The sequence below is a fragment of the Peromyscus eremicus genome, chromosome 10, assembly GCF_949786415.1.
Source record: "Peromyscus eremicus chromosome 10, PerEre_H2_v1, whole genome shotgun sequence".
NCBI lineage: Eukaryota > Metazoa > Chordata > Mammalia > Rodentia > Cricetidae > Peromyscus > Peromyscus eremicus.
In genome coordinates, this window is record NC_081426.1 from 5,150,660 (window position 1) to 5,175,556 (window position 24,897).

Below are 24,897 nucleotides of genomic sequence, written 5' to 3' on the forward strand. Positions count from 1 at the left end.
TAAATATGTCAAAAATATATATAATTTAACTATCTGTGGGTAAATTGCATCTTAATTTTAATTTCTACAGTATACAGGTTTTTATTTATGCTATAAAAATTAAACCTGAAAATGTCCTCGGTTCTGCTGAGTGATGCACACAGGAAGGTGTCTTCAGCTGGTGGTTCCCTAACAGAATTAGTTGAGTCAAGTCAACCTGGTGGCTACAGATTTTCTCTTTCAAGTCCCAGCATCTTCTTAGTCTCTCAGAGTATACCTTGTCACTATGCATGTGGAATCTGCAGCTATTGACAGAGTAGTGGATGAATTATTATTACTTCTACTTTTTTTTGGGACAGGTATTTAAAAATAAGTCATTGTACCTGAAAAAACATGCATATACACATAAACTCTTTTTACCATCTATTACTCAAAGGGAAGGAAGTTATGCATGTTAAAATTTTCAGCATATTATTTCATTCTAAAATGAATTTTTTAGAATTTTAGGATTCTTAACAAAATGCTTTTGACTTGGAAGGTAGCACACTTCCCTAAGAACTCCCAACATGCTTTTGCAAAGTAAAGCGATATTTTACTAATAGATGTTTGGGTGTGGTGAACCATTTACATTAAACTGTGGGATTTCTTCCAAAGCTAAACTAGAAATGAATTTTTGTCAACATAGCAGGGATGCTGTTGCTTAGAGATTTTTGTTTGTTGTTTGGTTGTTTTGTTTTGTTTGTTTGTTTGTTTGTCTCTGGAAAAGCAAACACTTTATTTGCAAGACCATCCAGCAGCTCTGGAGGTGACTGCTGTCACCAGGCCATTCCAAGGTTCATTGTCTAGATGGCCACACAGCTGCTTATGCCACCCACGGAAGCATTTGGGTTTGCTACTTGTTTTGTTTCATGTTGTTCTATGTTATGTTTGGAGTAAAGTCTGCATAGCAGGCATGCTACCATTCAGCCATATCCCAGTCACCCTCTGTGACTCATTCTTTGAAATTCAGTGAATGAAACCGCATCTCACCAGTGCTTGCCGAGGTCAGCCGCAGGTCCAGGTTGTCAGTGTACAGTCAGCGAGAGGATTGCACTGTGCAGCCCTGCCTCATTTCTAGTTTACCACTTTGTTGTCTGGAGTTGCCCGTTTCAAGGCATCACAAAAGCTGTGGGTCAGAGCGGAAGTTTGAGTTTCCTTCATTGCACACAGTAGAATGTGGTTCCTTTCTCAGTCTGAACCTGAGGTCCAGCAAGTCAAAGGGGAATGTGTGTTGCTGGGGTACAAATCTTCATGGAGAAGCTTTAATTCTCAAAATAATTCTATAAGCTTGTCTTCCTGTGTGTTTTCTATGAGAGGAATGGAACATGAATCCCTGGTTGGAAGACTTTTCCGTTATTGTTTAGAGTGCAATGTGTTCTCGTTTTATAGAACAGTGTGAGGTTACATTGGAAAATTAAGGAAAATATCATCTCATTTAAGTAGTACATTTTCTTGAAAATGATACATATTTGGGTAGTATCCCTTTTTACATTCTGAGATGCCAGGAGTGCTTTTTGTATTTATTTCCATATCTTTTTAAATATGAATGTTTCACTATGTTCAAAATGAAGAATTCCATCTTTCTCTTAGCATTATAAATTTATGTAGAAATATAGCTCTTCACTAAGGTGGAAAACATTTTACTTATTAGATAGAAACATCCATGGCCTTGCAACCTAAACCTCAGGCCACTGACCTGACCCCCAGGGACCATCTCTTCCAGGGAGCCTCGTACAAGATGGAATATACTATACCCAATCCTGTTCAATATGTCAGAGGATCTTGGAGGAAACTGGCACCTTAAATGCTTAGTATATAGGAGAGACTAAAAGTCCTCAAGTATTTCAACTAAGAACAGTCTGTATAACTGCATACCCCCAGTTCTGAATTCACAGCCCAAAGAAATAAAATCATGGTACCGAGACCTGTGCATCTCATTGTTGTAGTGTTATCTGTAGTAGGAAAAGAAGTATTCATTGGTGAATGAATGAAAGTAATGGACTGAGTAAGAAAAGTCATCCAGCTTTAAAAGAGAACGAAATCCCCTCTTTTCGTGAAATATGCCCAACAGGTCAGGACAGACACTGCATAGTTGTAACTCTTATGTGGAATCGAATCCAAGAAGACATTAGAGAGTGGAATGGTAGATACCAAAAATTTTGGAGTTGGAGAAAACAGGGGTATGTTGGTTAAAGACACAAACATTTCAGTTATAAGCTATACTTACTAATGTCATGTGTCATGATGTGCTTGAAACCTACTTAGAAAATAGTTGTCATAGTCTCACTACATACAGATATATAAAAGTATGGACTTTGAGCATGGTATTTTACAATGTGAGATGTCAGAACATCACACCAGATAAATATTCATTTGTTGATTTATCTCAATAAAGATGGAAGAAACCTTCAGCTAATCCAGAGCACAGTGACTGCTATGCAGTGTTCCAGGGGGTGAAACAAGCATGGGGACCCTCATTTCACATTAGTGAAATAAATAGCAAGATGCATTTCTTACCAAGGTGACATTATGGAGGGCAGCTGTAGTCGGAAGATTTCCTGTGTCCCGACCTGTGGGCGGTTGGGACAAATCTCTCTCATTCAAGTACCCCAAGTAAAGACACAGAGGCTTATATTAATTATAACTGCATGGCCATGGCCCAAGCTTTTTAATAGCTGGCTCTTATATCTTAAATTAGCCCATAACTATTAATCGGTGTATTGCCACATGTTCAGTGGCTTTACCAGCATCCCATTACATGTTGCTCCTTGGGCAGCTCACTGGCATCTCTTCCTGCCTTCTTCCTGTCTCTCTCTTTGAATTTCCCACCTGCCTCTAAGCTGCTTTGCCATAGGCCAAATGGCCTTAATTATCAACCAATCAGAGCAACACATATTTGCAGCACAGAGAAAGACATTCCCTCATCACTTCCCCTTTTCTCTCTAATAAAAAACTATCAACTTTCCCAATGCACTTAGAGGGCAGGTGAAAAAAAATGTTACCTTCAAGTGATTGGGAAACATTTCCAATTTGCAGGTTAGTGAAAGGCAGTGGTTTTGCTATTCATTAAGATGCTGAGATCCGGGAGGAGGTAGGAATAAAGGAGGCTGTTTTGACAACTTAACCCCACCTTCAGAGCACCAGCCTATTTCAAAGAGAAGGAATGAACACACTTGGCAACAGAAACTGGAAATTGAGAGACTACAAATTAAGGATCTGTTTGCCCAGCCAGCATAATTTATTCTCTATTTTGGCACTGGCTACTCCATTATTTCCCCTTCTGCTGTTCCTGTCTCCTGCTCTCCATTTAACTGAGGGAAAGGCGATGGCACTTGGAGCTGCTGTAAATGCGAAGCTGCTGAACAAACAAACACTTCAGTCAAGGACCGTCGCTGGCGTTCAGTCTTCCACCTGGGTTGTAGGCTCTGCCCTCTCTTCCTGTGTCTACTTCAAGGTCATTGAGAGTCAGTCATTCCCCAGATGTCACCACAGTGTGAAAAGGAAGCCTAAGAGACAGCAAGCTTGTCATGAAGTTAACCTCTGGTCCTAGTACATGGTGCCAGATGATGTGAACTCGTCTTGCACAAAGGTTAAACTACCTGCACTCCATGTAAGCAACATCATAAGCTCCTTGGATACTTTCACATTAATTAGCCTCTCTCCAACAATAGGAAAATAAGATCTTAATTAATAGGAATTTAAGCTACAATGATACACTGGCTCCACTCGCAGCAAAGGTTAATAATGAATTCACATGCAATTTGAAAATGTGACAATGTTCCATAAAAATATCATTTTTATTGTAAGCAAGTTTTCTGTAGAGATAATTTTTAAAGCATGTGTAACACTGACACGAATTTTAATTGGTCTTGTCCCATTGATGAGGAAGGGTCTGGATCTTGCTAGATTGCATTTTTTCCCCATAATAACCACTGTTGCTTCTTGTTTGTTTGTTTCCTTGTCAAGTCCAGTATTATCCAGCTTAGGTTTTTAAAGAATCTGGATGTGAGTGAATTATTTTTAAAGAAGTGTCATAGTTTTCATTTCATTACATATTCTTACTCCATACCAACAGGTGGATTCTCCAAAGGTTACAGCGAAAGCAGCCAGTGAGTTGCCAGTTAAGTTCACCAAGAAAGTCTGCAGAGGGACAAGTGCAGCAGGGAGGAAGGAGCATGAAGAGGGCCAGCCCCGAGCAGGGAGGAAGGAGCATGAAGAGGGCCAGCCCCGAGCAGGGAGGAAGGAGCATGAAGAGGGCCAGCCCCGAGCTCTGCCCAGCAGAGCAGCAGCACCGGTGAGAGTCGGGTGGTCCTGATTCATCCATGTGACATTAGAATAAACACCTTGGGAATACCGACTCCCTGCCCCCGAGGTCAAGGTAGTATGATTTTGTTAAATGTGAACAGAAAATGTCCTGTCCACTGGTAAAATCAAAGCAGCCTACAGCATTTGTTACAGGAACAGAGACAAACACACATGCGGATAGATCTGATTCCATTTTTTTCCCCTAAGAATATAATGGAGCAAACTTGGATTTCTTTCACTGTCTACAATCCATTAGGGACCCTTCCTCTGCATCAACTGCACTTTCCATGATTCCTGTATGCTAACCCTTACCATCCAGTGTAAGGCTAGTGTCTGCTTGTCAGTAGGCTGTGTTTGGAATTGTTTGGGTGGAGAGTGATTTGCCCTTTGCAGATGACTTATGAAGACAACTGCAGAAGTCCTCCCTAAGCTGACATCCTCTGATGGGAAAGCAAAGCATACAAATTTTATCTGGAGAGAAAAGTAAAGTTTAATTATGTCACAATAGCCAGCATTTCATGTGATTTGTGCACCATCATTCTCAAACGGTTTGAAGCAGTTCACAGTGTGAAACAGGATAATTTAATACCCCCACCTTTCTCACCCTCCACCCAAGAAAAATTGATATATGGGGCAGCTGGGATGTTAATCACTAAACTGAGCACTGAATTTGGCTCTGAACTTCTTGGCAGCTGAGACAAAAATTAGAAGTAGAGTTATGCATTTCTCATCCAACCAGCAAACAAGTTTATCCAGAGAGAAATGTTGCTGTTAGTGCTCAAAGGAACCTTTTACATTTATTCAGTATGAAATAGCATTATTTGTGGTTTTATTTTAAACTTACATACAGAAATCTACTTCAGATGGGCATATTTTATAGTCCCTCTTGTAAAGTTAAACACAAATACTGCTTGGTGACAAAATCAGAAATTCTAAGTCTTTGGTGTGCACTGGACTCCTCAGTCATGCAAGGCAGGGAGGTCCTGTGAAAGGAGACGTCCAGGTTTCAAGTGAAGGAGCACATTCGCTTTGACTGGCCTGGCAGAGGGGTGTGTGGGGTGGTGGGGTGTGTGGGGTGGTGGGATGTGTGGGGTGGTGGGATGTGTGGGGTGGTGGGATGTGTGGGGTGGTGGGATGTGTGGGGTGGTGGGGTGTGTGGGGTGGTGGGATGTGTGGGGTGGTGGGGTGTGTGGGGTGGTGAGGTGAGATGTGTTGTGACGTGTGGCACCTTGTCCTTACTTGCTCTAGCAGCCCTTGCTCCTTTCTCTGTCTTCTGATTCTCATCTCTAGGTTAGGTTTGCCTCTTGAATTCCATGACCATGCGGTAATAGCATATATTTTATGTGCACCCCTTTCATTCATTACCCTTTGAGATTTCTCTGTATTCATGGATACACCAATTATTTCTTGTCATTGTACAACTCAGTGTCCATTTTCCTTCTAGTGAACTCTTGAACAACTTCTGGTTTAAGGTATTTATGGAAAATATTGCATTCATTCTGTCCCAGGTCTGCTGTGGACATTGCATTTCTTCTGAGACATGAAATTACTAGATCATTGTGTAAATAAATACATGTTCAATTATAAAATGTTTACACATGGCCAGATGGCTTAGCAAGTAAAGAAGCTTGCCATGATCCCAGGGATGCCCATGGTGAAAAGAAAGAACTGACTCCCATAAGCTTCCCTGTGAACCTCAACACAGGGGCCATGACATGAGCACAGCCCCAACTCCAACAAATAAATAAATTTAAAATGTTGACGAATACTCCTTGAAAGTGGCTGTAACTTTTATGTTCCCACCAATATGTGCAATATGTGTTCTGGTACTCCTATACTTCCTCTCCAGCATTTTGTGTTGCAGTCTTTTACAGTTAACTAACACTCACATGTATATTAGTATCAACTTCTGAGTACAGCTATTGATTTGATTACTAATTGCATAATGGTGGTTACTGGCCATGTATGTGTCTTCTGTGAAGTGTCTTTTTCAAGTGCTGTGACTCATTATTTGCATGTGAGTTCTGGAAATCCTTTCCATCGTCCACAGACAAGATCCTTGTCATATTTCTGTAATATGGCTAGCCTCTGCCTACTCACATTGTTCATTCACAGTTGCGTTTTGACTCTCAGTTCCTGTGTATGCCATGGGGTGGGAGTTGAAATCCACGCCTTATACTTACCTTATCACTGCATTGTTCCTGGGAATTATTATTTTTCTTTTCCTAACTGAACTCCTTTGGATGCTTTTTTGAAAATCAGCTAAGTGTGTCAGTGGGGATTACTTCTGGGCTATTTTCCTCCATTCTGTCTTTCCTGAGCTTAGCACCACATAACACATATGAGTGTAGATTTACAGCACATTCTAAAATTAGAAGGGCAATTCCTCAGTCTTCTTTACAAATTTCAGCACTGTAACAGTTCAAGTCTTGCTCCCTCCATATCATGTATTTTATTCCAACATGATATTTTCATTCATTATTTGGGAATTTCATACAATGCACCCCATTATATAACTTCCCATTTCTCCCAGGTCCAACCCCCCCCCCGACCTTTGTTCATTCCCCAGAAAAAGAAAGAAAAAGAAAAAAGAAATACACCAAGTTCAATTTGTGTTGTCCATATACTCATTGGAGCATGGTCAAACTCCCAGGGGCCAACCCCTTAAAGATAACTGAGACCTTGCCCACAATTTTTTAAATAAATTTTTCCTACACAGTATATTCTGTTTACCATTTTCCCTCATCTCCTCCTGACCTCTCACCCACTTCTCTACACCTTCTTTGTCTCTTTCTTTATAAAACAAAGTGGCAAATTAAAAATAACAAAAAAAAAGAAAATCAATCAAACCAGAATAAAACAAAATAAACAGGGAAAAACAGAAAAAAGCACAAGAAACATATATATATATATATATATATATACACATATATATACACACATATACGTATATATGTATATATACATACATACATAGAAACAAACACACATGCATACACACAAATTCCATGAAAACACAAAATCAGAAGCCATAATATATAAGCAAAAGACTCACAAGGTTTAAAACAAAAATGCCCAAGCAAAGCATTATGAGACAAAAAAATCCCATTGTGTTTGTGTTGTGTTGGCCATCTAGTGCTGGGCTTTGAGCTTCCCTTCAGTGTAGTTTGTATGCCCATGAGACTCATAGAAAAACTGATTTTTCCTTTGCAAGCAGTTATCAACGTAGATAGCTTCTGGGTTAGAGAGGGGTCTCATACCCACATATATATATCTATATATAGATATATATACATATCCTGTGCAGGCCCTGTGCGTACATACTGCCGCAGTCACTGAAAGTTCCCATGTCCCTACTGTCTCCTCAGTGCCCTCCATCCAAACTGGCTCACACAATCTTTCTGCCTCCTCTTCCGTTGTTCCCTGAGAGGAGGGACTTGATGAAGCCATACCACTTAGGGCTGAGTGTTCCCAGGTCTCTCCCTCTGCCATTGCCCAGGTGTGGGTCTCTGTATTAGCTTCTCTATTGATGGCTGAGCAAGTAGTTAGAGTCATTTTATTGCTAAGTTCTTTAGCAGGATAGTGTTTGGTTTTCTCCTAGGTCCTTGGCCTATCTAGTCTCAGGTTCTTGGCCACCTAAGCACTATCAGGCATGGTTTCTCTCATGGAGTGAACCTTAAATCCAGTCAGAGTGGTTGGTTCCTCCCACAGATTCTGTGCCACAGTTGCACCCCTGTATCATGCGACCGGGTCACCGTTGTAGACCACAGGGTGTGCAGCTAGTCAGTGTTTCCTCTCTGCCGGTGTGCAGACTGCCTTCTAGTGTCACGAACACTAGTCAGTCGGGGTGAGGGCTCTAGCTAGGCACAGACTTGACTTCTTCGTGTTCATTGAGATATGTAGGTGCTGTCTTTAGCAATAGGGCCTCACCCTCAGTTCATGGAGAGCAACTTGTAGCTTTGGCAAGAGCTGAGTTGTTTGGAGATCTCCTTGGGGCCCCTTTGGCCAACAACTCATTTAGATAGAACTCATTCCTGGCACTGGAGGTTTCATTTGGTGGTGAGAGATGTCTAGTCAGAGCTTTGTTCCTCCCCTCCCCCCATTATGTGGTGATTCCAGTTTAGATTGTTTTCATACATATATACGTACATACATACACATTTTAAGAATCTCCTACTGTAGGTTTTCATATGATCCCCACCATGGTCTCACAGTGCAGCGACTTGGTGCTTTCCTCCGTTTGTGCTGGTCTCCACAAAATTTTTTACTTTCTGTATATATGCATACTATATCTTCCCTTTAAAATTATCTAAATACTTCCTTTTATCATAAGAACTAGTCTTCCCATATGCTATAGTCATGATGGCCATGCAGTGTATAAAGACAGGAACCAATATTAGTGAGTGGTTACTAAATCTCAACAGTCCCCTAACTATCAAAGGAAATACTGCCACTCAAGTGTTCAGCAACCTGAGTAGCTTTGTCAAAAATCAGCTCTATGATTGATATATTTATCTATGTTTAATATCTTTTTGTAAAATGGAATAAGTACTTCTATCACGGTAGTTTGTAAACTGATTTCATCATTAATAAGTGATATAATTATGTATATAGATGATCTTCAAATTGTGGTATAAGTACCTATCTCACTTGTATATCTATTTTTTATATATCTGGGTCACATAAAATTGTTTCACATCAAAAAGGGTCAAGAGTTGAAAAAGTTTATGAAGCCCTGTGTTAGAGAAAGCCTGGGATGCTATAAGCTTTTCAGTAATCAATTCTGATGAGTGCTCAAAAACTAACACTGGTAGAAATACAACCGATTGAGCATGTGGATGGCTCACTCTTACAATTCCAGGGCCCAGACGGCTGACACAAGAAGGTTGCCATGAGTTTAAGGCCAGCCCATATATATTTCTGTATAATCGAATCATGGCCACTTCTGAGTCACCTGCTGAGTGACATGAATCCTAGAGAGATGAAACCTAGAACCATCTTGGGCAGGTAGGTCACCCTGCCCAAAGATTTCCTTAAATCTCTGAATCAAATTCATAGTTTTTCACTTCTGAGTCTGCAGTGCATAATGCTGTGCCTGTCCCTGGGATGCTCTGAGGGCATCTGTCCTGTTGTATTCTAGGGTGATCATCTTTATGCTGTTGACCTGGGACTTTGTTGAGCTTCTTTTATGCATGATTTCACTTTGTCATCAAACGAGACATTTTCAACCTTAACTTCCTCATGTTGTTCCTCGTTTCCTTCTCGTCCTCCTCAGTCCAAGCACATGCATGTAAGATTTTTGACATGAATATATGGGCAGCTGAGGCACTATTTTTTTTAGGTCACTCTTGATATTTGGACGTTTCTTTGTTCCAGTGGCAGGGTAACTATCAAATCATCAGTTTCTAATTAGCAATTGGACCTAGCCAGTAAAGGTTTGAATTTTCCATGTTGTATTTTTTCAGCAGAATTGGATTATATTTTCATATATCTGCTAAGATCCCTTTTAATAAGGTTTAACTTTTCCTCTAAGTCCTTCAAAGTGTTTGGAATCTGTTCTGGCAGTGGATTTTATATTTTTTCTTAATTAAAAAACTATTGTGTACCTGTGTGTTTCTGCATATGGGTTAAGTGCACATTAGTACAGGTGCCCAGAGGCCATGGGATAACTGGAGTTAAAGGTAGCTGTGGATGCTGGGAACCAAACTTGGGTCCTCTGCAGAAGCAGTACATGTTCTTAACCACCAAGCCATCTCTCCAGCTCCCTGGAAGTAGATTTATTCACTTATCTTGATCATAGCATGACTTCTATTTATAGTTTTTCTTCTGATCTGGTCTACACTAAGCATAATCTTAAATTGCAGACTTTCTGAAGTCTAGGCTATTTTTCTTCCTTGTGTATTCCTTGTTAGTTTGAGCTTCTTTTTAAAGTGGCTTTATATATTTTTGTCTAATTTTATTGTTTTGTGTCTATTTCATCAGCTTAATAGCAAGAAGTTGTTGGAGACCCATTAAGAATGGCCTGAATAGAAGTGGCATTGGTATTTTCACAGCTCCCCAGGTGACTGTAATGTGCATTTAAGGTTAATAACTATTCCAAAGATGGTCTTCTGGAAGCAATACTATTGGCATTTAGAGTTGAGCTATTTGCTGTAGGATGACGGTCCTGTATGTTGTAGGATGTTAGGCAGCATTCCTGGTGTGTAGCCCCTAGATGCGAATAGTACTTCCTCCTAGTTGTGACAACCCAAATATTTCTAGAAATTGTTCTCCTCTGTGTTACCGTCACTCAAGGTTGAGGGCCAGTGAACTACTGATAGATCACTGCACTGCCTTAGGCTTTTGCTGCACACGTGAACCCGCTGTGCCAGTGAACTACTGATAGATCACTGCACTGCCTTAGGCTTTCACTGTGCCAGTGAACTACTGATAGATCACTGCACTGCCTTAGGCTTTCACTGCACATGTGAACCTGCTGTGCCAGTGAACTACTGATAGATCACTGCACTGCCTTAGGCTTTCACTGTACACGTGAACCCGCTGTGCCACTGAACTACTGATAGATCACTGCACTGCCTTAGGCTTTCACTGCACACTTGAACCAGCTGTGCCAGTGAACTACTGATAGATCACTGCACTGCCTTAGGCTTTCACTGCACATGTGAACCAGCTGTGCCAGTGAACTACTGATAGATCACTGCACTGCCTTACGCTTTCACTGCACATGTGAACCAGCTGTGCCAGTGAACTGATAGATCACTGCACTGCCTTACGCTTTCACTGCACACGTGAACTCGCTGTGCCAGTGAACTACTGATACATCACTGCACTGCCTTAGGCTTTCACTGCACACGTGAACCCGCTGTGCCAGTGAACTACTGATACATCACTGCACTGCCTTAGGCGTTCGCTGCACACGTGAACCCGCTGTGCCAGTGTTATACAGGTTTGAGTAACACAGAGTTGCAGCCACACATACACCCCAACTTGAGAGAGAGCTATATTTTAACATGATCATCTGTTTGCCTTATATTGTAGTCTGATGTGAGATGTCTCCTATAACCATTCATGTTGGAATACTTGGTTCCCAGTCGATGGTAGTTTGGGAAGCTTGTTGCTACTTGAGGAGATGGAGTCTTACTGGAGGAAGTGAATTACTAGGGAACGCTGACACTTTGCAGCTCAGCCATCCTTCTGTTCATCCTCTGCTTTCCTGTGTGGCTGCTCCATCACCAGCTGGGCTGCTGCTCCCACCACTGTGCTGTCTCTGCTTGCCTCCTTGAGCCCTTTCACAGTTCTGCCAGAACTGTGGGCCAAAGGAAACCCTTCTCCTGTAAGTAGTTTTGTCAGGGTATTTATCACAGAGAAGAGGAAGTGGCCAACTGACCTTCTCATGTATGTCAAACATTTCTTATTCAGAGATCAGCAAACATCTTCTCAGTGCCGAGGATCAATCACATGTACTTAAGCAAACACTTTACCACAGAGTTACACTCCAGCCCAGCAAAATTTTTCTTAAGTGTCTAGATTGAAAATATTTTTGGTTTTATAATGCACAGTTTGCCAGAACTAATTAACTGTGCTATTTCAGTGCAAATAGCAACCATAGATGAAACAAAAACAAATGGACAAGGCTGTGTCCCAATAAACTATTAACAAAACATCCAAGTATTTTGTGAAGAAAATTTGTAAGCTTGTCTCATAGCCTGCCTTCCCAACCAGTATATCAACTTCCTGTGTGATGTCACCAGTTGTTACTGACTGAGACACTGGAAAAGTCACAGAAGGTCCCTCTTAGAATCTTAGTGTGATCTGTCCCTAACTAGGTATATATCCAACTTCCCAATGATTCTTGGCCTTGGAAATGTATTTGGTTGTGTGTTTCTTTCCCTTTATGTGAGAATGATTTGGTATCCTGGAGAAAAAAAGTCACTTATTTTCTTTTAGTAATTAAAACTATCAATAAAGTTATTCTCATCTGAATCTCAAATAATAATCAGCTTCTATTTAATATGAAAAATCTCTCTTAAATGTATCTTTTGTTTAATTTTAGTTTTTGCTTGATTTGTGGCATTGAGACAGGATCTCACTGTGTAGCTCTGACTGACTTGGAATTCAATATGTAGAGCAGGCTGGCCTCAAACTCAGAAGTCCTCTCAAGTTCTGGGATTATAGGCATGCACCACTGTGCCTGGCCTACTCACATCTTATGTTGGAATCTTTGTGACCTTTGACAATGACCATGCGGGGGTAGGGGGAAGAAAGGCTGCCTGAAAAGTGGCAGTTCTGAGATGTGGTGTGATGGATGAAGCTGACAGAGAAGAGGATAGACCTCGGTCTGCTTTCTTAAAAATGAAGCTGTCCTTTTCTGAATTATTCAGTAACTGGTAGTAGGAGAGGGCGTGTCAGAGGTCACCAGGCTAAAGCAGAAAAGGGACAACCTTGGACCTCCATCAGGTCTAGTGAACGGTCAACAGTTGTTCAACTGTTCCTGTTTTAAGACATGTGAAACAAAACCTGCCTCTGGGCTGTCACAATACGCCAAATGTCCAAAGTCATTTTAATGACCAGACTTGCTTGCTGTGTTGTTTTATTTAGCATTGTTACAGAGTACATGATCAACAGCTGGATAACTCAAATATAACAAAATATATTTCTTTCATAGGAAAACTCAAGGAGAAGAAATATATATGAGTATTCAGATTTTCGGAGTGAAATGCACAGTCTTCACCAGACACCCAGCTATATGGGTTTCCAAACTTCATATTGTAAGCCCTATCCAGATTGCACCAGTAGAGATACAATCAGGAAGCCAAGGTCTCCAGCTCAGTACAGATATACTTCCACCGGTGATATGGGTGTCACAGACTTGGAACATCCTCCAGGACTTTGGCCTGCAGTTTTTCAGTTGACTCTCAGCGACGAGATGAAGACAGAGGTGTACTACTACGGACTCACTATAGTTTTCCTGCTGATATTAGTTTGTCTCGCTTTGTATCTTCTCTGATGTCAAATAAATCAGTTGTTTTCTTTATAACCAATTCTTCAGGATTCCATCTCTTCACAGGTGTGTCTCATTCTTTCTTTAGTGTTTTCTCATCAACATTTTCAAGGTAATTGGCTTACAGAGAGAGAGAGAAAGAGAGATAATATATTTTAACAAAATTTTGGACACACTCTTAAGAATTAAAATAGTATTGTAATTTACTATTGGCTTTTTATTAGAAAATATTTCACCATACACTTTTGAAATACTATTAAGATCACCAAGAAATCCAGAAGATGTAAATCTTTTTGATCAAAGATAATTTGAAAATTAAGATATATAGAAGGATAACTTATCCCTCAGGAAACTGCCATAGTTTCATTAAATAGAGAACAATATATTTTAAAAGCTTTAGGCAACCTAATACACTACTTATCCAATTTCTAGAACACACTCCCCAGAGCGAGGCACACTTTATGAAATGTGACGGACAAGTGGCTTACCTTACTACAATAGGGACATTCACCAAAGAGGACGTTAAAGCTCTGTCTGCTGGTGCTCAGCCCCCTCAGCCACTGCATGGAAGAAAGTGTGGGTCAGCGTCAGTGCGCACATGCCTCCCCAGACTGACTCTAATTTTGTTTTATGAAAGGGAAACCTTTTCGGAGCCTATGCCCAATTACTGCTGTATTGAATAATCGGGAAAACTTCTAGTGGTTAAGCAAATTATGGGCCCTTTCAGACCTGGCTGACAATTACACACTCACATGCAAAACAGACACACAGAGACTCATACAAGTTCCTATGGTTCACATATCTAGGCCAATAAATCACATGTCAATAATTTCTCTATAAAATACATCTTAGGATTTTGAGATTTGATCTTAACAATGGGTTAATTTCCACTGCACTGATTACAAGTATGAGGAAACAGTTTTGAAAAATTAAAATGAACATTCACTATTATAAAAGAAAGTAGAGATTCCATTAGAATTTCCCAAGTAGACCTGGTAATTTTATGATTGTCTAAGGTAAAATGACTGTCCCTCAGTTGCCTATTAAGAAAGGGTAAACGGCACCGACTACTCTGCCTCTGTCAAAAGAGAAAGAGTGAAAACGAATGGCACTTCCCCACTGTTGGGTGCTTTGCATGGAGACAGTTAATCATCGGAGCTGTATCCTAACAGGAATGCTACAGGAATTAAATGACTGAGAGAGGAAAACACAATTCATGTAGAAAAGATAAATAAAAAGCTGAGAGACACTCAGGTCACAAAAACCTTTGAGTATTCAAAAGAGAATTATTGTATTTATTCTATACTGATATGCAGCCTGTAAAGTAGTATGCGCTAACTAACTAACTAATTAACTAACAACTTCCTTACTCCATTCCTGCCATCACCCTCATCTAGCAGATCTAGAGAATTTGCATAGTGGTGGCAGACTAGGAAGATTCCAATTATACCTCCCACCAATTTATTATGTGTCAATATATCATGAGTGTATTATAGATTGTTTTTCTCCCTGGAATTCTCTGGCATACTCAATAGTACCCAAGATGAAGAAATGAAGCCCGTGAGCATGTAAAATTAACTAGTAACAAGAGTTTGTGGCAAAGGAGGGAAATACTTCCATAAACAGATTTTAGATTCTGTATTTCATATGCACATGATTGCTAGTTTTACCTCATATAAGCATATTTGATGGAAAGGCTGTCCACACTGGGGATTATCACATACTTGATCCGGAATGGCACCATTAAGGTGACGGGCATAACAGATTCCACAGTCCATGCTAAAGTCCTTCAAAAGAAAAGTTTTTGTTAGCATGTCTGTTTAATGTGCATATGGTAAGATTAGGAAGAACAAATATGCCTACTTAACATTTGTTTGATATCTGCTTTATAAAGTATGTTTCTGTATTGTGGAACATACAAACAGGTTATAACACCTAGTCATTTACATAGTGTTCCCTTTTGCACTCAAATACACACAGATTTCATTTTTGGCTGGCAAAATTTTTGCATTTTAGCAGTTTTTTCATATACATAATCATATCTGTGTATACACAAAGACAGATCTGACATCAGCTAGTGAACACCAAATTGCACAATTCTACAGCAAAAGAAAAAAATGTCGCCATCGTTTAATGTTAACAGCAGTGGCTCAGTCCAAAGTCAACCCTGCCTTCATTGTCTTTACAGTACCAATGATGCTGTTCACTGTTGAAAAACTGCTGTCCTTCACAAATTTACAGTAAGTTAATTAAAACTTTTTTGTAAGTTAAAAAAAAAAGTTAGGTAAAAGAATCCTAACATCTCATTAATGTCTCCTCTTTTCTTTCGTTTTCATAAATGTAGCTGTCATTAACCACTTGCTGCTGATCATGAACAAAGCACATGTAACTCACCTAGCAGAGGTTAATAAGTTCATTGATGAAAATGTTACCACCTAGCAGAGTTTAACAAGTTCCCTTATGCCAATGTTACCACCTAGCAGAGGTTAACAAGTTCCCTTATGCCAATGTTACCACCTAGCAGAGGTTAACAAGTTCATTGATGAAAATGTTACCACCTAGCAGAGTTTAACAAGTTCCCTATGCCAATGTTACCACCTAACAGAGGTTAACAAGTTCATTGATGAAAATGTTACCACCTAGCAGAGGTTAACAAGTTCCCTATGCCAATGTTACCACCTAGCAGAGGTTAACAAGTTCATTGATGAAAATGTTACCACCTAGTAGAGGTTAACAAGTTCACTGATGCCAGTGTTATCACCTAGCAGAGGTTAACAAGTTCAGTGATGAAAATGTTACCACCTAGTAGAGGTTAACAAGTTCATTGATGAAAATATTACCACCTAACAGAGTTTAACAAGTTCACTTATGCCAATGTTACCACCTAGCAGAGTTTAACAAGTTCATTGATGAAAATGTTACCATCTAGTAGAGGTTAACAAATTCACTAATGCCAATGTTACCAGCTAGCAGAGGTTAACAAGTTCACTTATGCCAATGTTACCACCTAGCAGAGGTTAACAAGTTCATTGATGCCAATGTTACCAGCTAGCAGAGTTTAACAAGTTCACTGATGAAAATGTTACCACCTAGCAGAGGTAGCAAGTTCATTAATAAAAATGTTACTTGTAACTGAGGTCTGTGTTACATTTCTCCAAATTTTTTTCACCCTTGTTTTTCTATGAGAAGCATTTAAATTTTATTATTCACAAAATGTAGACTATTAAAGCAACAATTAAACTTACAGATTCTTCCAAGACAGTACGAGCTGGAAAATCGATTTCTAAAACATCTTTCAAATTTTGTAACAGACTATTTTCTGGATCCCTGAAAACAAAGGGGAAAAAAAATCCCTATAAAGTTTGTTAGCCCATAGAACGGTACTAATTACATTGCCAAGGTACCTACCATAAATGTATGTTCCCACTCAGCTTGATTCCCAGCGGTTTTATCACTTTAAATAGTAAAAAGAGGGGAGAAGTTTTAATAATTTAGGCTTGGTTGTGCTTGTTTTGGAAAGACCACTGCTACAGTATTTGTTTATCTATTTGGCTTAAAATCTAAACTATGTATTTAGTTAAAAAAGTATATGGTTGAGAATGAGAAAAGTATTTAAAACAATTGTAATATTAATATTTTGGAATATTTAACAATATTAGACAGGATTTTATGATTCTGTTCCAGATCCTTAACTTTAAGATCTCATACCATGGTCAGCTCCAAGAAAGCAAAACTCAGGAAGCATGGTAGGGTGCCTGGGGTCTACCTCTATGTTGATGGAAACATTATTCCCTGAAATGAAACAAGAAAGCCTTTAGATGTGGGCAGCTCATCAAGCAAGCCAATATAAACTCAGAGTGTGCGGACCTGGCCACCTATTTTATTCTAAGGAAAAACTAGCCAAATGGGTTTTTATTTTTATTTTTATTATTTAGTGTTGTGTAGAAGTAAATATATCCTTGCTTAACACAAAAGTATTTTTGAAATCACGACCATCATAAAAGATTCAGGGACCTCAAGTTTCAAAAGACAAGACCAAAATTTATATGATTAACTTAAATTGGTATTCTGGTAATTATGTTCCAGTAAAGCTTAATAAAAAATTTCAGTGGAATTATAAAGGCCTTTAATATATAAAAAAAATCACACACTTAAATAATGAGCTAAATTACTTTTCATAACTTTCTTTACAAACTTAGTATTTCATGTAATTGTGGTCCAAAGTAAGAAAGAATAGTGTTATACCTGGTAAAAACTGACATGTCTAAGAAAACTTACATAAAAACTTTGTGAATAATTATGCTTTATGAAAAGCTGAGACTTTTCCTTGTAAGGTAACAAATGTTTAATTCACGTTAAACAGATGTTTTTCTTAATACTTCAAAGAAGCTATTTTTGAAGCTAAAAAAATGACTTCACTTTGCACTAGATTCTTTTACAGGTTTAACTGTACTAAGTATGTACAAATTCCACAAAGCTACCTACTAGTTGGTGAAGGTATGTGGTATAGTTAAGATCAATTTGGACTCATTTTTATAACAAAAGTGATATGATAAATTCTATAAGCTTTTTGCTAAAGTTGGAAATAATTAAATATGCAAATCTGGCAAAAATGCTCAAAGTGAAAACTTAATATATGGTTATAGCCATTCAATAGGAAAATTAAAAGTGCCCACTTCATTTGTCAGTACAGAATACACTTTTCATTAGCCTTGAGCAATGTTGTCTACTGCAGACCAGAAAGAGCTGTCTTTTAGGCCATGGCTGTAGAAACACATCTTTCAACTCCAAGGTTGGCCTAAAGACAGCAAATCATTGCCTGAAGCACGAAGAAGAACTAAAAGTAAATATAGAGCATGAATACAACTTGGCTGTTCGAGATGAACTATAAGAAATCTAATAGAAACCATGGTTCAAGGATAATTATTTTAATGGGGCCATGATAACAAATCATGACATTTCTCTAAAGACATGTTTTCAGTATTACTATCTACTTGTTGACAAATATATTATAATTGATTGATTACCCCAAATTAAATACTATTAGATTTTTAACTGGAAAGTAACAACAGTGCTAGCAAAGTGCTGAGCTACCATACTCTGCAGCCCTGCCCTCCTATTCTGCTATATATAAAGTATAGAAGCTGCTCACTGACTTCAGTCGGATCCAGAAACTATTTCAAAATGTCTATGGGAATATATCCTTTACAGTAGCACTTAACAAAACTTCAAAAAAAAAAAAGAGGAAAATATTAAATGGGCAGACTGTAAGCAGATATTACCATAATGTGGTGAGAAATATAGTTAAAAGATTTAAATCTTTACAAAGGTTGAACTCTAACACAGGCTTTGTTTTGTTTGCTCATGAAGAAAACAGCCGTCTGACAGAGGCTACAAACCCCGGGACTGCACACATGGGGACTGCACACATGGGGACTGCGCACATGGGGACTGCGCACATGGGTACTGCGCACATGGGGACTGCGCACATGGGGACTGCGCACATGGGGACTGCGCACATGGGGACTGCACACATGGGGACTGCACACATGGGGACTGCACACAGGCTCCTGTTCACGGGAGAGGAGGGCTCACTTGCCGCCTGATAGCATGACCCAACCCAGTGCCCTTCCCCTACTTTTTGTCAGGAAGTACTGCGGATCTTAGCTTCCACAGAAGATGAAGACATCATTATTTCTAACACAGGCTTCTGTTCTACATAGCATCCATTTTGAATTACCTGCCCCACAATTTCTGTGCTAATTAATGTTAATTAAAACACTATCTGAATGTGGCTTCTACTGGACCATCACCTTTTGGAACACCTTAGCACTTTTCACCTAAAACATTTATATTTAACCATGTAGTAATAAAAATCAGGTTTTATTTCCAACAGTTTCAATAGCTGACTCCATATAAAGAAGTTTCTTGTAAGATTTTCTTCTAAGATTTTAACTGTCATTTTCAAATTCATTTTTGCAAATAATATAAAATAAAATCAGACACCTGAAAACACGCTCATCCTCCTTCCCTACCTAATACAATCCTGCGTGCTGTTGCACTCCGGGGAGGCTTTTCTGGTTCCAGCACCCAGGTCTTCTCATCAATTTCATCCATAACATCCCAGAATGTCTTCAGGGACTCCAATGCTGCCAAGAACTGACTATGGACGTTGACCAAGGAGCTCTGTGAAGAGACAGAAGCTGTGAAGTCAATGTGCTCTACAAACAGCAGGTCAGTTTCCACTCAAAAGACTCCACTCAGGCTTTTGGGGCTGTCTCACTTCAGCCAGAATATGGACTGACAGGCTCAGTGCTCCCTACTGTACACTGTTTACCCCAACCAGCCTTAGCGTGCTTTGTCAGTAGTCTACACATTATCAAGCATGGTCTCTGTATAACATGACACATGTTAGACATATGAACAGAAATCACAAAAGTGCTATGTGTGTGTGTGTGTGTGTGTATATATATATATATATATATATATATATATATATGAATAAACTTATTGATGTTTATCATATTGAGCATTACAATGTTATCAAAAATTATTCTTTTTGCTACAAAATGAAATTAAACACAGTGGTATTTATAACTGGACTAGAGTACCTTTAAACATTAGCAGATTAGCAAGCTCTGCAGACCTAGTAAGTACGAAAGTATGAAAATGCTTTTTTGTTGTTGTTTTACTGGGCTGGGAATTAAACCAAAGACACAGTACGTGCTAGGCAAGGACTTTGTCATTGAACTTTATCTCCAACCAAGCTTTGCATTACTTTACATGTCAATAAATAAGCCATGATTGATTTTAAAATATAATTTCTATTTTTCTTTTAGGAAAGGAAAGCATTTCTCATAAAAAATGTGATGTATTTAAAAGATACAACTATTTGCTAACAGCAATAATTTTATACAGCAGTTTAAAAAGGATTAGGGTTTACTGTTTCAAAAAACCAGGACATATAGCAAGTCTGAAAATAGTATAGATGTATTCATCCAAAAAAAGTGACAATGGAAGTGATGTGTCCCTGAAACACTGTAGAGAGTGGCCTTCCTCACACTCACCACCGTCACTGCAGTCAATCTGTAGACATGTTCTGAAAGGCTGTAGAGAGTGGCCTTCCTCACACTCACCACCGTCACTGCAGTCAATCTGTAGACATGTCCCTGAAAGGCTGTAGAGAGTGGCCTTCCTCACACTCACAACCCATCACTGCAACAGTCTATAGAGTCCAATGAATTGTTGGCTGTTTTTGCAGAAATGGTTTCACATTTTCTAAACTACTGAGCTTCAAGGGTGGGGTTGGAATATAAGAATGGAAACTAGACCTGTATGTCTAAAAATAACCTTTAGAGCATGAAGGGAGAATGTCTTTTATGGTATGCCACACTAAGGTACAAATGTAAGTAATAGAATTAAAAAAAAAAAACAACTCAGTTAACTAAAAGACACAGATAGCTCTAAAATCAGTATACATGGGCCTTCCCCTTGTTCCATCTACATCTGCACCAGTGTATTTAAAATCTATGACTTATTTCACTGTTTACCTCAGGTTTAACCCCATTCAAAAGAAACGAAAAGTATTCATTATTATTGAAAGTATTTATAAACACAGTGGCCATTTCTCCTATGTACAAAAATCCTAACTGCATTTTGAACAATAAATACTTTTAAAATGAGAAAACAGCAGTTTAAGAAAAAAAAAAAAAGAAAAAAAAATCCACAAGTAACCTTCAGACCAGATGGCGATTGCAGAAAAAGTAAATCTTAAGCCCTGGGAACCATTATGAGACCTTACCAGAAAGACTTTCAGAATTCAGGCTTCAACGGCAATTACACACTCACTCCAGGAAAGAAGAACATTTCTGTTAGCAAACTCAGGGACACAGGAGATTGGAGTAAAAGGATCCCACCAAAGCCACAAAACAGATTCCCAGTTGTTCAATTTGACTGTCAAATCACACACAAACCCTTAGCATTAAATTATCCAATTAAAATACTAAGTTATTCCAATATGCTAGCAATAATATTTACACAAATGTGCCAAAAATAGTGTGGCCAAAGTTAAAGTCAAAACTCAGTAAGTATTACAAGGGAATAAGGTATCTATTTTTTTTAATAAAAGAAGCCAACTCTTCATTTTGTAATGTGAACAAGTTTAGATGTCACCAAAACCATTGCAACAGTTGATATATTGATATTTTGATAAAGAGTCTTGCTATCAACTTGAAATATGCACTATAAAATGAAAACTCAAGTGAAAAAACAGGTGAGAGCATGCTGGTAAAAGCTACACTAAGATGAAACAAACCCAAACCACTGCTAAGGACATACATCAACCTGAACTCTGGGCTGAGGACGTGTGTGTCAAAGTCATACCCCTTTGAAAAGATGTGGGAATTTCATCTATTTACAAACTAAAGACATCCCCAGCTTATGATCTAGCAATTCCACTACAAGGGAAAAACCAAGTACACAATAGCACAGCTACCAGAATGCCTAGTGCAGCCATGTTTAAAAAAGCCCCGAAGTGTAGAAGTCCAGATGCCCTGCCAAAGAAGAAGAGAGAAAACTAACAGGAACAAACTCTAATCTTTACCATCACATGCATGAATTTCAAAACTACCCTGGGGAACAAAGCCTATGCAAAAGAGCAGGTACTGTGTCTGTTTAAATGACGTTTAAGAAGGTTCAATGAAGTTAAAGCCTATCAAGGTGATGAGGACAAACTGGTACCTGCCAGGACTCTGTTACTGCAGGAAGCTTTTTTTGCAAATTGTACTGTACTTAAACATGCATAAAATAAACTGCCCAGTGTCAGACTCTACAAGTTTGAACCAATCATGTTTCCTGGTGTAATATAATCCCTTATGCACAAGGAGACATAATTACCTCAAAACTCTTCTCAAAGTACATGGCATTTCTTCCACAATTAAAGATAGGTTATCCTAAGGGCCTAGGGGAGGATCTGGCGTGGTCTCAGTAATACAGATAGCACAGAGGTCATCTAGACTATTAGCCATCTCCAGTCCTGTTTGTGGGAGCCTAGGAGAGCCATTTGCAGAGACCCATACATACTTCCTCTGCCCTCATGCTGTATATAAGGAGTTTCCAGGGTGGTTTGGTGCCTCTCCATCAGAGTTTATGACCCACCCAATCCCATGTCACCCCAGTTAGGTCAACCCATTAAACAGGACAGTCCACAGAAAGACCCTTTTTTTTTTTTGTTTTTTTTGTTTTTTTTTTGTTTTTCGAGACAGGGTTTCTCTGTGTAGCTTTGCGCCTTTCCTGGAACTCACTCTGTAGCCCAGGCTGGCCTCAAACTCACAGAGATCTGCCTGTCTCTGCCTCCCGAGTGCTGGGATTAAAGGCGTGTGTCACCAACGCCTGGCAAAAGACCCTTCTTTAAGTTGCTTTTAGTCACAGTGTTTTATCACAGTATCAGAAAAAGTAACTAATACAGAAATTGGTCCCAGAAGCAGGGTGTTGCTGTGATGGACTGACCATGTTGCTTTGGGAAAGACTATGGGAGGGTTTAGAACTTCGAGAACTACAAGCCCCTGAGTGAAGAGCTTAAAGGGCTGTGTTGTGGGAACTTAGAAGATCATAATGTTGGGAGAAATGCAGATAATGGAGGCCTGACTTGTGAAATTTCAGAGGAAAGCTAAGATGCTACAGGGCTGTTTGTGAGATATTTTGTTTTAAGAATCTGTGGTTGCTGGTCAACTGAAGCTGAAAAATAATCTTTCATAATAGGATCTGAACTGAACCACTGAACTGAAACCTGTGCTTTATTAGGACAAAGGATGCTAGTCAGCTGGGGCTGAAAAATCAGCTTTTGATTAATGAGAGATCAGTATCATTGATGTGAAATATCTGGGAAACATTTTGTGAGGGTCAGGAACAGAAGCTATGTTCCTGGAGAGGGGTGCAAGGCTGCATCTCAAGCTGGTAATGTCTAAGTCATATATCTGATACCGGTATCAGAGGGGTGAAGTTGATGGGGTTGTGGAGAGAGGCTGAGGGGAGGGCTGGCACTATGTGGCAGGGCCAGTGTCCCTGCAGAGACTAATGGTTAGGGTGCAGCCTCTGCTGCAATGGAGAAGCCAGGGTACTGGAGACGCCAGGACCATAGAGTGTCCAACAGAGACAGTGGCAGGTATGAAGTGGAGCTGTCCTGAGCCTATGAGACAAGCTGTGTGTGCTTTGGATGGCAGTTCTGGAGAGACAAGCCACTCAAAACCTTTGGAGCCGAGAATATCGTGAGTCTCAAGACATGGAGCTACAGCATTTGGATTTACATTGCTGGAGTTTGGTTTTTGCTTCGGTCTAATTTTTTCCTATGTTCTGGTACTTCCCTTTTGGAATAAGGAAGTGTGTAACTTGTTTTCAACTTGATAGAAGCCCACAGTTGAGAGACTATTTACTTATAATGAGACAACAAACTTTTAAAGCAATGAAATTTTTTTAAATGGTGGGACTTCTAAAGTGGTATTATATTCTATATTGTTTTATTAACATGATATCCTGAGGACACATAAGAAAGGAAAGGTTAGGGTTTAACGATGATGAGTTCGTCAACTTAACAAGAGATAAACTGTCCTGGTTGGCTTTTATTTTCAACTTGACACAACCTAGGTCACCCAGGATGAGGGACTCTCAACTGAAGAACTACTCCTATCAGACTGGGCTGTGAGCATGACGTGGGGCACTGTCTTATTTGCTAACTGATGTAGGAGGGCCCAGCCTACTGTGGGTGGGGACATCCCTAGGCAAGTGGGTCTGAACTGTGTAAGATGGCATGGAATATGAGCCAAAGAGCAAGAGAGCAGCTTTCCTCCGTGGTTCTCACCACTGCTCCTGTTTTAAGTTCCTGCTCTGACTACTGTCAATGATATAAGACCTGGAAGTACAGGCTGGAGTAAGCCTTTTCTTCTCCAATAATTTACCATAAGCAACAGAAAGCAAACCAGGATACCTACACTTAAAGCTACTTACATATAAAGATGTACACATTATGGGCTAGGATCTTGTTTGTCTCCTTTCTGAATCTAGATGTCCTCACTTAATGTTAGATGATCTAAGACCATCCACTTTCCTGCAAATTTCATGAGAAGTTTTCACTTCTCTTTACAGCTGAATAACATTCCATCTTCTCTGCAAACTTTCACATTTTCATTATCTATTGATCTGGAGGTAGACATCAAGTTTGGTTTAATTTTATTGCTACTGTAAGTAGAGCAGCAATAAACATAGATGTGTAAATATTTCTGCAGTAGAGTATGGACTTCTATGGGTACATTCCTAGGAATGGAATATTTATGTCATAAGGTATTTTATTTTTAATTTTTTTGTAGAACCTTCAAAGTGATTTCCAAAGATTTGTAGCTGTATTAATTTGCACTCCCACCAGCAGTGAATAAAGGCTCTCTTTCCCATATCCTACTAACATCTGTTGTCAGACTTCTTGATAGCAGTCATTCTTACTGGAAGAAGACGTCTCAAAGTAGTTTTAATACGGATTTCTTTGTTATTTAAAAAGTGACCACTGAACACTTTTTAAAAGTTAT

The 24,897-nt window shown here is 39.3% G+C and overlaps 2 protein-coding genes across 8 annotated transcripts in view; one reads left to right on the plus strand and one right to left on the minus strand.

Moving 5' to 3' along the window:
- Nucleotides 1–13,364, plus strand: part of Vrk2 (VRK serine/threonine kinase 2) — a 143,255-nt gene extending 129,891 nt beyond the window's left edge. For 6 of the 7 annotated variants that reach the window (XM_059275245.1, XM_059275244.1, XM_059275246.1 and 3 more), the window contains exons 12-13: nucleotides 4,094–4,312; nucleotides 12,989–13,364. In XM_059275245.1, the coding sequence (XP_059131228.1) occupies nucleotides 4,094–4,312; nucleotides 12,989–13,330 (561 nt within the window). In that variant the 3' untranslated portion in view covers nucleotides 13,331–13,364. Of the gene's footprint in view, nucleotides 1–4,093; nucleotides 4,313–10,305; nucleotides 10,364–12,988 lie in introns of those variants that run through there. The other variant, XM_059275250.1, reaches the window with a different exon arrangement.
- Nucleotides 12,897–24,897, minus strand: part of Fancl (FA complementation group L) — a 75,791-nt gene continuing 63,790 nt past the window's right edge. Inside the window, exons 8-14 of the mRNA XM_059275251.1 lie at nucleotides 19,360–19,510; nucleotides 17,033–17,116; nucleotides 16,733–16,778; nucleotides 16,570–16,651; nucleotides 14,995–15,111; nucleotides 13,813–13,884; nucleotides 12,897–13,444 (exon numbers count right to left, since the gene is read on the minus strand). Coding sequence (XP_059131234.1) covers nucleotides 13,409–13,444; nucleotides 13,813–13,884; nucleotides 14,995–15,111; nucleotides 16,570–16,651; nucleotides 16,733–16,778; nucleotides 17,033–17,116; nucleotides 19,360–19,510 — 588 coding nt within the window. The 3' untranslated portion in view covers nucleotides 12,897–13,408. The remainder of the gene's footprint in view (nucleotides 13,445–13,812; nucleotides 13,885–14,994; nucleotides 15,112–16,569; nucleotides 16,652–16,732; nucleotides 16,779–17,032; nucleotides 17,117–19,359; nucleotides 19,511–24,897) is intronic.